Here is a 16914-nt window from a genome sequence, read left to right as displayed (position 1 = left end):
CAACCCAAAATTCAGAATCATGCCTCTTTAGGCTGTTTTCCAACTGTTTATTCTTGCTTTATGGTTATTGGATTTTAAATGGCTTTATTTCTTGTTGTGAGCTGCCTTGGTTTCCAACCCTACCTCACAGGGTTGTTGGACAGACTACACACACACACAGTGCAGATGTATAAATACATACAGCCCATATAATAGTTTATTGTCAAACCAGTTGGTCATTGCAGAAAAATCAATATTAGTTTTTAAAAAATCAGTATTAGTTTCCTACAGAATAAAAACTGTAATACCTAAGTAAGCCCTGCCTACTTGCTTTAAAATAGGACGGGGGGGGGGACAGAAAGACAACACAAACACAATTCTTTTTTACATTCACTCCAAAGTCCCATTGATTTTTAGCACATTCATAACCATGTCTACTCAAAAGTAAATCCTATTGAATTCAATTGGATTTACTCTGGAGATATGGGATTAGCAATGCTTTTACCCCCACAAAAGCAAGTATTGGGAAGGTTTTCAAAACACTGCCCAGGATCTGACTCCTACACACAAGAGGGGAAAAAACTGAAATGTACATACTTACCCAATTTATGAGATGTTCAGATAAACAGGGGGGGAAACCACCATTTTCTGGCCTTGCAATGAGGTTTACTAGACACTGCCACAGGTCAAACAAACACTTCACTGATTGGCTGCAATCCTGAACGGGCGGGGTTAAAGCTACGAAGTGCTATACAGTAGTTAAAAAAAATTAACGGGGGCGGCTGACATCTCGAGAACCGGACCACCTAGAAACTTAATTTTTTTAAAATTAAAGCTGAGAATCACCCCCCTCTGATGGTGTCACCTGGTGCGGTCCGCACCCCCCGCATGACGCCACTGTTTGTTGTGAACCACCCTGTTCAGATCTTGTAAGTTCAGATCTGTGGCTTCCTTTATGGAATCAATCCGTCTCTTCTTTGGCCTTCCTCTTTTTCTACTCCCTGCTGTTTTTCCCAGCATTATTGTCTTTTCTAATGAATCATGTCTTCTCATGTGTCCAGATATGATAACCTCAGTTTCATCATTTTAGCTTCTAGTGATAGTTCTGGTTTAATTTGTTCTAACACTCAACTATTTGTCTTTTTTGCAGTCCATGGTATGCGCAAAGCTCTCCTCCAGCACCACATTTCAAATGAGTTGGTTCAAGACAGTCTGAATGATCCTGACTTTAGTGTTCAGTGATACATCTTTGCATCTGGACCTTTTCTGATTCTCTCATAGCTGCCCTCCCCAGTCCTAGCCTTCTTCTGATTTCTTGATTATTGTCGCCATTTTGGTTAATGACTGTGCTGAGGTATTGATAATCCTTGACAAGTGCAATGTCCTTGTTGTCAACTTTAAAGTTACATAAATCTTCTGTTGTCTACTTTAGTCTTCTTGATGTTCAGCTGTAGTCCTGCTTTTGTGCTTTCCTCTAACTTTCATCAGCATTCGTTTCAAATCGTTACTGGTTTCTGCTAGTAGTATGGTATCGTCTGCATATCTTAAATTGATATTTCTCCCTCCAATTTTCACACCTCCTTCATCTTGGTCCAATCCCGCTTTCAGTATGATATGTTCTGCATTTAGATTAAACAAGTAGGGTGATAAAATACACCCGTCTCACACCCTTTCCAATGGGCAACCAATCGGTTTCTCCATATTCTGTCCTTACAGTAGCCTCTTGTGCAGAGTATAGGTTGTGCATCAGGACAATCAAATGCTGTGGCACCCCATTTCTTTTAAAGCATTCCATAGTTTTTCATGATCTACACAAACAAAGGCTTTGCTGTAATCTATAAAGCATAGGGTGATTTCCTTCTGAAACTCCTTGGTTCATTCCATTATCCAATGTATGTTTTTGATATGATCTCTGGTACCTCTTCCCTTTCTAAATCCAGCTTGGACATCTGGCATTTCTCGCTCCATATATGGTAAAAGCCTTTGTTGTAGGATCTTGAGCATTACTTTACTTGCATGGGACATTAAGGCTATAGTTTGATAATTACTGCATTCCCTGGGATCCCCTTTCTTTGGAATTGGGATGTATATGGAACGCTTCCAGTCTGTGGGCCATTGTTTAGTTTTCCATATTTCTTGACAGATTTTAGTCAAAATTTGGACTGATTCAGTCTCAGTACCTTGTAGCAACTCTACTGGTATGCCATCTGTTCCTGGTAATCTGTTTCTTCTAAGTATTTTAAGAGCAGCTTTCACCTCACACTCTAAAATTGCTGGTTCTTCATGATACGGTTCCTCCGTGAATGAATCTGTCATCCTGGAATCTCTTTTACAGAGTTCTTCAGTGTATTGTTTCCATCTTCCTTTTATTTCACCTCAGTCAGTCAGTGTGTTCCCCTGTTGATTATTCAACATCCCTACTCTTGGTTTAAATTTCCCCTTAATTTGTGTAATCTTTTGGAATAGGGCTCTTGTTCTACCCTTTTTGTTGTCCTCTTTTATTTCTATACAGTAACTATTGTAATAGTTCTCTTTGTCCCTCCGTACTAGTCGCTGTATTGTTGCATTTAGGGTTCTGATCATGTTTCTATCTCCTTTTGCTTTTGCTTTCCTTCTCTCTTTAACCATTTTAAGAGTTTCTTCAGTCATCCATTGAGGTCCTTCTCTCTTTTTAACTAGAGGTATTGTCTTTTTGCATTCTTCCCTGATAATGTCTCTGACTTCATTCCATAGTCCTTCTGATTCTCTGTCAACTAAGTTTAAAGCCCCAAATCTGTTCCTTATTTGATCTTTATATTCTTCTGGGATATTATTTCAATTATATTTATAATTTATATTTTGGCATTATGATTAGTTTGTTGTGCTTCTTTAGCTTTACTCTGATTTTCGATATGACCAGTTCATGATCTGTATTACAGCCTGCTCCTGGTCTTGTTTTTGCAGAAAGTATAGAACTTCTCCATCTTCTGCCTCCAATTATATAATCAATTTGATTCCCATGTTGACCATTTGGTGATGTCCATGTGTACAGTCATCTTTTCGGTTGTTCAAAAAATGTGTCTGCAAGTAATAAATTATTGGCTTCACAGAATTCAATGTCTTTCTCCTGCTTTATTTCTACCTCCTAAGCCCCATTTCCCCACAATTCCTAGTTCTTCTCTGTTCCCTACTTTTGCATTCCAGTCCCCCATGATTATCAGCACATCTTGTTTTGGTGTGTGATCAATTTCTTCCTATAGTTCTGTGTAAAATCTCTTCAGTTCCTCTTCTTCTGCATTTGCCTTTGAAGCGTTGACTTGGATGATAGTTATGTTAGTAGGTTTCCCATTAAATCTCATTGATATAACTAGCTCGGACCTTGCATTATAGCAATATCTATTGGACTGCTAATGCTTTGAACCTCTCCATCTTACGCTGTAAATGTGTGTAAATAGCCAACATATCATTAAAGCCAGCATAGTCTCTGCTGACCTTCATTCCAAGGAAACCAAACCCTGGGCATGCACATGGACCCCTGGAAGTCTTACACCACTCGGAGATTGGAATGGCATGCAACAATATCATTTAGCTAATAATCTCATCTGTTGAATCCCAGATTAAGAATATGGAGCATCATCCATCCTCATGTATGGGCTCAACAGAGCCCTTTTCCCACCATGCAACTTCGGCATGCAACAGCACTCTTGCCATTTCCTACTATTGGAGGCCATGCTTGCTTCGCAAATATGTGTATATATCTATATATACATACATATACACACACATATATTATATAGATATAAATCACACATACACACTGTGGCTCTACTCAGGTACACAGGGTATTCATGCTGAGAACACAGGTAGTCTGCATGCATGATTGCAATGAAAGAGAGGCTGAGGCAAGGAGCAAACATAACTTCCCACTCAACCATTTTCCTGGTTGCAGGACCAGTTTCTGAACCATAAACAGAGTTCAACACTGTCTCAAAAGTTTCTCAGAGGTGACTCCAACTTATAGCCCCAAAGGGCAGATTAAGGCATGGATTTGTGTGGAAAAATAAAAGGCAGGCCACTTTGGTCTTATACCACTCTTCATAAAATCTATGTCAGAGCAGTTCAGAAAACAAATTAGTATTCTAGTTACAACAGAATATACATGCCACTGAAACCATCTAAGTCTTACATATAAACATGATTATGGGTGGGCATGCAAGTTGGCCTCAGGACCAAGGCTGAGACAGTGGACTTTCTAATCTGCAGTGAATCGGTACTAAGACACCAAATAAGAAGCTACAGCAAGCTATTAGCAAGTAACCAAATATATAGATATTATCAGCCATTTTTCCATAAAAGGAAATGTCTGGAAATAGTTTTGAACCACAATTTCACAAACAGGTAGTTTGCAAGGAGAGGTAAAGTACAAGATACTCCCCATGTCTGGGTAATCTCTATAAGAATGGCTTTACAACAGATCAAATGCTTTTCTCAGTATTGGATTTACTCACGGGGAAATTATGCAACCTTCTGTGAATAGCAGCTGGACAATAAAATTATAATGGCAGTGCAGAAGATGAAGGGCAGTATATATGTGAAGTGTGGGCAAGGAATGAGAGTGACTTTGGGAAGCTACATGAAATAGAGACATTGACTCATTCATGAGTAGTGACAAGTTCAATGCAGTACAAAATGTTTTTAAACAAGGACTAAATTGGAAAACTTCAAAAGCTTGTTCTAGTAAATACACAGCAGGATGAGGGGAAAGGTTGATGATATGAATAAGTTGTTTCTTTTACCCAAGAGACTAAAAACAGCTAATTGTTAAACTGTAAAAGCCTATTCTCTCACAATATGAAAGTTTGCTACACAGAAAAGGGGGGGGGAACTAGCTAAATCTAAGCTAAGGATAGTCTTTGCTCCAAGCAACAAATTGTGCCTGATGTTTTGTTTGAATACATAGACATTACTGTAAAATCATCTAGCTCTTTTCCTGCTATGTACTTGAGAGTTCAAGGGAACATGAAAGAAAGCGTCACTCTCAGGACGAGGAAAATGAATCCTTAGAAGGGACCCATTTCTTGGAAGACAATCAGTTTACCCTCTCATGCCAAGAATACACTCCAGGGTATGAGGAGATCCTAGAAGTGGGCATGAGGAGATCCTAGTAGGGGGTATGAGGAGATCCTAGAGGTAGGTGAATCAGTCATCTGAGACGCAGATAGCTGGGTGTGAGCAGAGCTTGGAAAAGTTACTTTTTTGAACTACAACTTCCATCAGCCCCAGCCAGCATGGCCACTGGATTGGGCTGATGGGAGTTGTAGTTCAAAAAAGTAACTTTTCCAAGCTCTGGGTGTGAGGCAGGTGTGTGGACTGCATGATGACTTACCAACTGGTGCAAAGACTGTGGATGTTGCACATCATCCTGGTAGATAGTGTTGGTTCCAGACCATGGAACCAGACTGTTGGCACTTGAAATCAAAAAGACAGCAGAGCAGCTTTTAAAATGACAGCAGGGGGAAAGACAGGAACTGAGAAGCACCAGGTTTGGAACAAATCAGCTCCCAGGAATGAGGGGGGAAATTATTATGATTGTTCATATGAAGGAGTGGTAGAACTCAGTATTGAGAGTGCAGGGGCACATAATAGCAATTCAAAGAGGCCAAAGCATCATAGACTAAAACACAAGTGCCAAAGACATTTGGAGAAAGACACAGTATATAAATGTTTACACATTAATGCTAGAAGCATATGAGCTAAGATGGGCAAGCTGGAATGCTTGATCTTAGAGAACAACATAGATATGAGTGATCGCCAATGAAATGAAATGAAAGTAGGTGCAACGGAAACCTGGTAGAATGGATAGAACCAGTAGGACATGATTGTCTCTGAATACGAACTCTATAGGAAGGACAGGGAGAAGCATACTGGGGGTGGTGTCGCTCTGTACATCAAAGAGGACACAATAGTTCAATGAGCTAGAAATATCACATAGAATGGGTACATGCATGTTCCAGTCATGACAAACAGGTAAAATTTCTAGATACTGTAAATGATTGGGCCATAGAACAGCTGGTCATGACCAGAGGGAAAACAATCTTGAGCCAGTATGGTATAGTGGTTAGAGAGTTGGACTGGGACCTCAGAGACCAAGGTTCAAATCCCCACTCAGCCATGAAGCTCACTGGGTGACCATGGGCCAGTCACTGCCTCCCAGCATAACCTACCTCATGGGGTTGTTGTAAGGATAAAATGGAGAGGAAAACCATATATACCACTTTGAGCTCCTTGGAAGAAAGGTGGTATATAACAACAACAACAATAATAACAATCTTAAATTGTGCCCAGGACCTGGTGTAAGATGTAAGTGTTGTTGAATCAGTTGGGAACAATGACCATAGTGCTATCAAATTCAGTATATTTGTAAATGGACAATTACCACAAATATCCAACAAACGCATATTTGACTTCAAAAGAAAAAACTTCCCAAAAATGAGGGAAATGGTAAAAAGGAATTTGAAAGCAAAAGTGAAGAGGCTGAAATCTCTACAAAGTGCTTAGAAGTCATTTAAAACCACAATTTTAAGTTCAGCATGAATGGATGCCACACATTACAAAAGGCACCAACAACAACAAGAGGTGCCTGCATGGTTAACAAGCACAGTAAAAAAAAAAAAAGCTATTATAAGCAAGAAGGCTTCCTTTAGACAGTGGACTTCTTGTCCAAATGTTGAGAACAAAAAGGAACACAAATTCTGACAAAAGAAAGGCAAGCAGCGATAATGCCATAATGCCCCTTCAACCAGACTAGGAATTGAGCTCTTTGGCTCAGTCTTCTTCCAAAAGAAGGTCTATGACCTTCCTGAGAAAAGTGAAGTTGAAGGGGCAGGATTACAGCTTGAGACTGATAGACAAATGATTAAGGAATACCTAATCACTTTGAACAAGTTCAAATCTCCAGGGCCCAATGAACTGCATCCTAGAGTACTGAAGGAACTGGCTGAAGAACTCTCGGAAACACTGCCTATTATCTTTGCGAAATCATGGAGGATGAGTGGACTGCAGGATGACTGGAGGATGGCTAATGTTATCCCTATCTTCAAAAAGGAGGAACCTGGGAACTACAGATCAGTCAGCCTGACATCAATCCCTGGGAAAATTCTGAAGCAGATTATAAAGCGGTCAATCTGTAAGCACCTTGAAAACAATGTTGAGGTTGTAGTGGACAGCTCAAGAAAGATGTCAGCCCAGTGTGAGGGAGCTATAAAAAAAGGCAAATGCCATGCTAGAGATCATTAGGAAAGTGACTGAAAATAAAACTGCCAATATCATAATGCCATTTTATAAATCTATGGTGCGACCGCATTTGGAACACTGTGTACAGTTCTGGTGGCCTCACCTCAAAACAGATATTACAGAGTGTGAAAAGGTTCAGAAACAGCAACCAAAATGATCAAGGGGAAGAAGCAACTCCCCTATGACGAATGGTTACAACATTTGGGCTTTTTAGTTTAGAGAAAAGGCGAGTAAGAGGTAACATGACATAAGAGTATAAAATTATGCCTAGCATGGAGAATGTGGATAGAGAAGTTTTTCTCCCTCTCTCATAACACTAGAACTAGTGGATGTCCAATGAAGTGGAATGTTGGAAGATTCAGGACAGATAAAAGAATGTACTTCTTCACACAGCACATAGTTAAACTATGGAATTCACTTCCACAGGAAATAGAGATGGCCACCAACTTTAAAAGAGGATTAGACAAATTGATGGAGGATAAGGCTGTCAATAGCTACTAGCTACTGCTACTATGAAGGGAATATGCCTCTGAATATCAGTTGCTGAAGATCACAAGCCAGAGAGTGCTATTGAACTCATGTCCTACTGTGGGAAAAGAATGCTGGACTAGATAAGCCTGTAGCCTGATCCAGCAGGGCTCGATGTGTTCTTAAGGGAGCAAAAAACAAACTCTTTATATGCTGAAAAGTAATCTTTTTTTACAAGATAAAATAGTGCTCATTTATGCAAGGAGCTATGACAAATGTTGAAAAGGATGCTGTATCTTCCACTCTAAACAAGGAAATAATGTAAACTATTTTGTAATAACTATTCATACTATATCAGGGCTAGCTTGCCACTGCATTTGCCACTGTTTGGGACTAAAAGTTTAAACAGTTTTTACTTTTGTGACAATGATGACACTTTTAATTGCACACAAGACACACACAGTCATACACTGATGTATCTAACTGAATCAAGTGTAACCATAAACAATAGTTTCCTAGAAGAAAGCAACATATGAAACCATTTTAAAAATGGCACATGCATAAGAACATAAGAAGAGCCTGCTGGATCAGGCCAGTGGCCCATCTAGTCCAGCATCCTGTTCTCACAGTGGCCAACCAGGTGCCTGGGGGAAGCCCGCAAGCAGGACCCGAATGCAAGAACACTCTCCCCTCCTGAGGCTTCCGGCAACTGGTTTTCAGAAGCATGCTGCCTCTGACTAGGGTGGCAGAGCACAGCCATCATGGCTAGTAGCCATTGATAGCCCTGTCCTCCATGAATTTGTCTAATCTTCTTTTAAAGCCATCCAAGCTGGTGGCCATTACTGCATCTTGTGGGAGCAAATTCCATAGTTTAACTATGCACTGAGTAAAGAAGTACTTCCTTTTGTCTGTCCTGAATCTTCCAACATTCAGCTTCTTTGAATGTCCACGAGTTCTAGTATTATGAGAGAGGGAGAAGAACTTTTCTCTATCCACTTTCTCAATGCCATGCATAATTTTATACACTTCTATCATGTCTCCTCTGACCCGCCTTTTCTCTAAACTAAAAAGCCCCAAATGCTGCAACCTTTCCTCGTAAGGGAGTCGCTCCATCCCCTTGATCATTCTGGTTGCCCTCTTCTGAACCTTTTCCAACTCTAGAATATCCTTTTTGAGATGAGGCGACCAGAACTGTACACAGTATTCCAAATGCGGCCGCACCATAGATTTATACAACGGCATTATGATATCGGCTGTTTTATTTTCAATACCTTTCCTTATTATCCCTAGCATGGAATTTGCCTTTTTCACAGCTGCCGCACACTGGGTCGACATTTTCATCGTGCTGTCCACTACAACCCCGAGGTCTCTCTCCTGGTCGGTCACCGCCAGTTCAGACCCCATGAGCGTATATGTGAAATTAAGATTGTTTGCTCCAATATGCATAATTTTACACTTGTTTATATTGAATTGCATTTGCCATTTTTCCGCCCATTCACTCAGTTTGGAGAGGTCTTTTCGGAGCTCTTCGCAATCCCTTTTTGTTTTAACAACCCTGAACAATTTAGTGTCGTCAGCAAACTTGGCCACTTCACTGCTCACTCCTAATTCTAGGTCATTAATGAACAAGTTGAAAAGTACAGGTCCCAATACCGATCCTTGAGGGACTCCACTTTCTACAGCCCTCCATTGGGAGAACTGTCCGTTTATTCCTACTCTCTGCTTTCTGCTTCTTAACCAATTCCTTATCCACAAGAGGACCTCTCCTGTTATTCCATGACTGCTAAGCTTCCTCAGAAGCCTTTGGTGAGGTACCTTGTCAAACGCTTTTTGAAAGTCTAAGTACACTATGTCCACTGGATCACCTCTATCTATATGCTTGTTGACACTCTCAAAGAATTCTAATAGGTTACTGAGACAGGACTTTCCCTTGCAGAAGCCATGCTGGCTCTGCTTCAGCAAGGCTTGTTCTTCTATGTGCTTAGTTAATCTAGCTTTAATAATACTTTCTACCAGTTTTCCAGGGACAGAAGTTAAGCTAACTGGCCTGTAATTTCCGGGATCCCCTCTGGATCCCTTTTTGAAGATTGGCGTTACATTTGCCACTTTCCAGTCCTCAGGCACGGAGGAGGACCCGAGGGACAAGTTACATATTTTAGTTAGCAGATCAGCAATTTCACCTTTGAGTTGAGAACTCTCGGGTGGATGCCATCCGGGCCCGGTGATTTGTCAGTTTTTATATTGTCCATTAAGCTTAGAACTTCCTCTCTCGTTTCCACTATTTGTCTTAGTTCCTCAGAATCCCTTCCTGCAAATGTTAGTTCAGGTTCAGGGATCTGCCCTATATCTTCCACTGTGAAGACAGATGCAAAGAATTTATTTAGCTTCTCTGCAATCTCCTTATCGTTCTTTAGTACACCTTTGACTCCCTTATCATCCAAGGGTCCAATTGTCTCCCTAGATGGTCTCCTGCTTTGAATGTATTTATAGAATTTTTTGTTGTTGGTTTTTATGTTCTTAGCAATGTGCTCCTCAAATTCTTTTTTAGCATCCCTTATTGTCTTCTTGCATTTCTTTTGCCAGAGTTTGTGTTCTTTTTTATTTTCTTCAGCAATATTAATTTCTTTATATGAGAAACACAAATTTCAAAGAACTATTGCAGATACCACATTACAGCTTTTTCTTTGGTTCTTTTTTAATAAAGAAAAAGCTGCCATCTAGTGGCTTGGATGCAATTTTTCAAATATTGAAAACACTCAAAATAGTAGTTAAGGGACATTTTAGGTCATCCTCAATATATATTTGCCTGCAAGGAGCTGGTAGCTACTGAGATGTTGGCACTCTCTAGAAGCATGCAAAAAATAGGTGACATCCCATGATACCTGCACAATTGTGCAACAGATTTCCACTTGTGCAATGGGACTCCCTCTTCCTCTCCTCCCACCTGAAGCCCACCATATGCCCCTCCCTAATTAGATGAATGTAAGTCAAGAGTTCCCAAACTATGGTCCCTGGCCCACCAGTGGTCCACAAACTTCATTCAGGTAGCCTGTGACATGTCTGTAGATTAGTGGTTGAAGGTGGAATTGTATTTTTTGTGCTTCTTTGATTTCTTATATTGTATTTTTCTATATTAATTTGAACTGTAATGGAATTACAGCTGTTACAACAAGCAGAAAAATCATTAAGTGGTTCCCCAAGATCCTCAGCAATGTTTAAGTGGTCCATGGCAAAAAAAAAGTTTGGGAACCACTGATGTAAGATAAGGCTATCAATGGCTACTGGCCATAAGGGCTATGTTTTTCCTCCACTATCAGAAGCAGTATGCTTCTCAATACTAGTTGATGGGAATCACAAGTAGTAAGAGTGCTGTTACACTCAAGTGCTGCTTGTGGGATTCCCACAGGCATGTGTCTGGCCACTATAAGAACAGGATGCAGGACTAGATGGGCCTTTGGCCTGATCTAGTAAGGCATAATCTATGTTCTTATGTATGACAGATCATGAAATCTGATTTAGAGTTAGTTGCTAGAAAATGTGTGACTTTGTTCCTGATCATTTACAATTAAATTCTTTGAGAGAGCTTTGTTTCCCCACACCCTCATACACACCAAAAACAAAACCAGCAAGGGTCTAGTTATTTTTCAGCTGTGGAATAGTTCCTCTGAAACATTCTAAAATTGTTATTTCCTCTGCAGCTGAGTAGAGCTAGCAATGCAGGAGATTGTGGTCACTGGAACCAACATAAGCAGATATACAAATACAACATTTGTTCTGTCTGCTGCATGCCAAATGCATTAAATAAATACACAGATTTTCAGTAACTTTCACCAACCAGGCAAGTTAACATAACATTTGCTGTGACAGATGCAAGTCAGTGAACACAGAAAACCAGCAGCTGCAGAGAACATGGAACAGAAACCAATCATTTCCTATCTTTGTCAGCATATAAGCACACTGTAATGATGTAGCGTAAACCTGATGCCTACAGCAAGCAAACACACACAATAATGGAGACTTAAAAGGCACTACAAGAAAAAGGGAAGTAGAACGCATCTACATATGCCCAGCACATTTCTTCTTCCACAGTTAACAGTTGGAAAGTTTTTGGAAGGCAAACTAATGGCAGACAAAGATTTCTATGATGCTTTAGTAGGCTGATAACAATTTGATTCATCAGTTCACTTTCTGGCATTTCAAAAGAGACAGACAGAGAAGAAAAGTGAGAGACACTCAGGAGTTTTCTTCCCACTACTGAAGGAAGCGACATTTCCATGAACTGTGGACTACAAAGGCAAAACTTTTAACCATAGACAGCTTAATAGCTGCTTAGATTTACCTTACAATAACAATCTGTGATTTGTTAATATTTTGTACAAGAGCGCCCATCCAAATTTTTGTTTGATAACATTAGCTTTAGAATCAGCTATATTACATTAAAAATTAAAATCAGTGTCATAATAATATACATTTATTGATAAATCAAATGGCTTTGGATAGTGTTTGTACACACAATGCTTGTTGATGGATTTTTTTAATATTTAATTACAAATATGTAAAAGAACTTCCATTAAAAAAAATGATGTGAATCACAAGATAAATTCACATACAATCCACCCCTCTCCTCATCTTTCCTGTTTTTTATCAAAAAGGTTGCACTATACATGTGAGAAATGTTTGTTTAATATGAATGCCACTATCATGAAACTATGGCAATGGACCAAGCTAGACAGGACATTAAATGTGCCTTTGCATTGAGGTGAAAATGTAAATGGACTGCCTTCAAGTCGATCCCGACTTATGTTGACCCTATGAATAGGTTTTCATGGTAAACGGTACTCAGAGGTGGTTTACCATTGCCTTCCTCTGAGGCTGAGGCAGTAACTGGCCCAAGGTCACCCAGTGAGCTTCATGGCTGTGTGGGGATTCGAACCCTGGTCTCCCAGATAATAGTCCAACACTGACCTGGGGGAGGTGCAGGGAGCGTAGGAAGAGGGGGAGGGGAGGAGAATTGAGGTAAGCCCCTGTAAATAATGTATGTCCTATGTCCTATATAAGTCTACATAATTATATAAGTTAGAGTATGTTGGAGTGTGTTGTTGAAGTTGCCCCCCCCAGAATGTAACGAAATGTTTGTTGTTGTTGTTGTTGTTGTTATGTGCCTTCAAGTCTATTACAACTTATGGCGACCCTATGAATCAGCAGCCTCTGAGAGCATCTGTCATGAACCACCCTGTTCAGATCTTGTAAGTTCAGATCTGTGGCTTCTTTTATGGAATCAATCCATCTCTTGTTTGGCCTTCCACTTTTCTACTCCCTTCTGTTTCTCCTAGCATTATTGTCTTTTCTAGTGAATCATGTCTTCTCATTATGTGTCCAAAGTATGATAATCTCAGTTTCATCGTTTCAGATTCAAGTGACAGTTCTGGTTCAATTTGTTCTAACACCCAATTATTTGTCTCTTTTGCAGTCCATGGTATGCGCAAAGCTCTCCTCCATCACCACATTTCAAATGAGTTGATTAAAGACAAGTGTTTTTTCCCATTCTCCCCCTCCAGGAAGTCTGGGCATACAGCCAAAATAGTAGATTCAAAATAAACAAGACTGCGTTAGAATGTAAACAATGAAGAGAACAAGAAAAACCTTAGTACGATTTTCTGAATGGCCAGCAGTAACCTGGCCAATTCATCTATGAACTGATATGAATCTCTGAGGAGTTGTTTATGAAACTAAATCTCTATGAGAACAAAAAGGTGATTGTTTGTTTGTAAGACTGTCCCATGAGAATGTTTATGACAAATCTGTGTGATGAATACATGAGAAAAGACCATGGGAACACACACCTTCCCATAGAAAAGAAAGTGTATAAAAAGCCAGGCTTCATAGCACTCAGGGTCCCTCAGCTCTGCTAGAGTGGGAGGTGGGGTCAAAGAAAGCAGGAGAACCATCCATCTATTCCATCCGTAACATCTGATAGGTGATGTATCATGACCTGTATTCCTGTGTCTTTTGTACTTTGGCTCTGTGATATGACTTAGAGTTTAACTCAGTCTTTTAACTATTGTAACTTGTTTTAATTAAGATGTGCCTTCAGAGTTTTACACTTTGATGTTAAGTGGATATCCAGTAATTTCTTTTGTGCAGATATATATATTTCTATTTTTCTGTTTTCCATTTCTGCAATGATGGCTAAGGCCACCTAGAATGCATTTTATTAGTTGTAGTGTGCAAGATATGAATAAATAGCATATATTATAAAGACTGTTCTGCTGTCTGAAGTCTGACTCCCAAATAGAAAATTTCTGGTATCTCCCAAGACTCAAGAATTCTTGAGTTGGGTCTCCTCTATTCTACTCTCCGCCTACACTAGACGACTGCTATTGATAACCTGTGAGCTTAGTTGACCTAACGTTCAACATGAAATGACTCTGTGTAGATATAGGGGAAGGGAGAAAGCAAGAACCCTCGACCCTATGCATACACTGGCAAGCGAGTAGTCTTGCCAGTAACAGCATTTAACACTCATTTTTTAAAAAAACTATAAATACCATTCACTGACAGGTGATAATTATCAGGATTGCAGCAGGCAGGAAGAAGGGCTGTAGCTCAGTGGTAGAGCAACTGCTTTGCATGCAGAAGGTTCTAAGTTCAGTCCCTGGCATCTCCATATAGGGCTGGGAGAGACCCCTGGTCTGAAACCCTAGAGAGCCACTGCCAGTCAGTGTCAACAATACTGAGCTAGATGGAACAATGGTCTGAGTTAGTGTAAGGCAGCTTCCTATGTTCCTTTCAGAAAAATCAGTCCCATTTTCCCAAAATTGTGCCTTTTCTGATGTGTGTTCCTAACCATACATCTTCAAAAAAAAATCAAGAGATGACTAGAGCATTAACAGGTTGTTACTTAAGATCTTGTTATGCCTTTGTATCAGCAACTAGTAAATTTTAATATCACTGAACTATAGACGTTTGTCAGAGATTAGGAGAAAGGAAAGCACATTTTTTTATTCCTAGCATAGTGATGTAGTACAGGATTTTTTAAAGCATTTATATTAAAAAGTGCTTAATGTTTCAAAAATCTCTAAGCTATGTACAATATAAAAACAAACAATATTATTAAAACCAAAGTACAACATAAAACCCATAAAACAGTAGTATAAAAGCATATAAAACCAAAACAGGAATTCAGTGAATTACCACATAAAATAGGGTCTGACCTTATAGGTCAGGAAAGCCTGGACAAAAAGATATGTCTTTACAAGGTGTCTGAAGCAACTGATGGTTGCTACTTCACATATGGCAGAAGGAAGGATATTCCACAGTACAGTGGCAACAACAGAAAATGCCTGTTTTCAATATGATATTCTGTAGGGTGCATATATATATGTATATATATATATATCAAGAATACACTTATATAAATACCTGAAGATAGACATAAAATATAAATGCATATACACCATAAATTGTGCTAGTGTACAATAGATATTACCTCAAAATTCCCAGAAATGTAATTTAGATGTAAACCAAAGCCAAAGTGAAGTTACTGAAAAGATGGAGAGTGAACAATAGATCTTGCAGTATTGCATATAAACTAAACTGCAAAAGCAAATAAACCTTTATTAACTTTTTTTGTCCTTATGGGATACGCTCCTCCTTGGTTTTGTGTGGTACTCAATTTCAGCCACAGCTCAACCCTAAAACTTACTTTGGATGTGAGAATGAGGAATAGCAGCTAAGATAAAGACACTTCTGGGAATGTACAGAGTGTACTTTTCTTATGTCCAATTAGCCACAGCCACTCATCTAGGATTTGGGAACAGGGCTGTCTGACCAAAGATGTGGCTTCTAGGCAAACCTTGAATTCTTATGTTAGAAATGAAGTAGTGTGCCGCTCAGAGTTTCAAAGAAAAGGATGACAACACATAGGAGCATTAACTGTCTCCTTGGAAGTGACTAGTCAGTAGGCAGGATATAAATATTTTAATACACAGACTTTAGGATGCTTCAGACTTTAATCAAACATGTTGGTGAAAAAGAGAACAAGTAAAGGAGTGTTTACATTTATAAATTTAGATGGAGAAAATGCAGTTACCTCCTGGCTATCCTTACTCTGGTTTGGCCAGAAAATCTTGTGATAAAGACTTTCCATTGAATTGCTAGAATCTGATCGATCAAAGCAATGTCTATCCAGAACCTCCAGTGTGTGCAAAACACGGCTGATAGTAACCCCTAGAGAGAGAGAGAAAAACAGAAAAGAGCACATTCACAGTGTGAAATCAGAAGGATTCTTCATGAAATATTGGCTGTTTTCTCAGTGAATGCAGAGCAAGTAAAAGTTTCTACAGCAACCCTGTCTTGTTTTGATTATCACATTATCACATTAAAGAAGAGTATGAACTTCTGTTAAAGATTAGATCATACCATCCACCTTTTTTCAGAGCTTCACTTTGGGTCCCTACCTACTGCTTTATTTCTGTCTTTAACCTGTCTATTCTCATTTTTTAAAAAGATGTCTACAGAAATCTAGGATGGATCAATCATAAAAACTGGACATATTTTAGCTCTAGGTCTTATCTACTTCTAAGGTATTACAATGGAATCCAAGAGGAATATAGGCCAATAAGGGCTTATAGTATCTGCAATATTTTTATTTGACATTTTGGATCTTTACCTGCAGTTGATTCTTGGCATTTGTCAAATGACCACCGCACTTCCACAGCATGCCCCCTTTGTTTTATCTGCTGTTCTACTTCATAAATCTTTCCCCGAACCTGAAAAGAGTAATTGGCTAGTTGGTGGGAAGAGCAGTCTCAAACATGTGTCAGATTTCTCTGTAGCTTACCCAGGTTCCTGGGGGAAGGATACAACTACTAAAAATGCATTAAGTAAGAGCAACTGCAGATAAACCATGTCAGAAATGAAAGCAATGTGACCTCTCCTGTTTACTGTCTTACATATTAAAATGGGAGCACTTTTCACATATGTCTTTCATCAAAAACCCTAAAAAAAACCTTTAAAAAATATTTTCAATCATTTTTTAAAAAGAGGGTTGCTCTAAAATGTTGTTGGGTGTTGTTTTTTTAATTTCAGTGCTATTGTGCAATGACTTCAATATTCTTTAAAAGTGCAGTGAGAGGAACAAAAAAATTAAAAACCCAAAATCACCCACTGTGGCAACAGAGAGGGTTATCGCCA

General features: G+C 39.3%; 1 protein-coding gene across 1 annotated transcript in view; it reads right to left on the bottom strand.

Moving 5' to 3' along the window:
- Window positions 1–16914, bottom strand: part of MED12L (mediator complex subunit 12L) — a 366394-nt gene that overhangs the window by 295969 nt on the left and 53511 nt on the right. The window contains exons 10-11 of the mRNA XM_061637068.1: window positions 16391–16490; window positions 15812–15948 (exon numbers count right to left, since the gene is read on the bottom strand). Coding sequence (XP_061493052.1) covers window positions 15812–15948; window positions 16391–16490 — 237 coding nt within the window. The remainder of the gene's footprint in view (window positions 1–15811; window positions 15949–16390; window positions 16491–16914) is intronic.

Source organism: Rhineura floridana, chromosome 7 (genome assembly GCF_030035675.1).
Source record: "Rhineura floridana isolate rRhiFlo1 chromosome 7, rRhiFlo1.hap2, whole genome shotgun sequence".
Classification (NCBI taxonomy): Eukaryota; Metazoa; Chordata; class Lepidosauria; order Squamata; family Rhineuridae; genus Rhineura; species Rhineura floridana.
The sequence above is the reverse complement of the archived record's forward strand: the minus strand, read 5'-3'. Positions and strand labels throughout refer to the sequence as shown.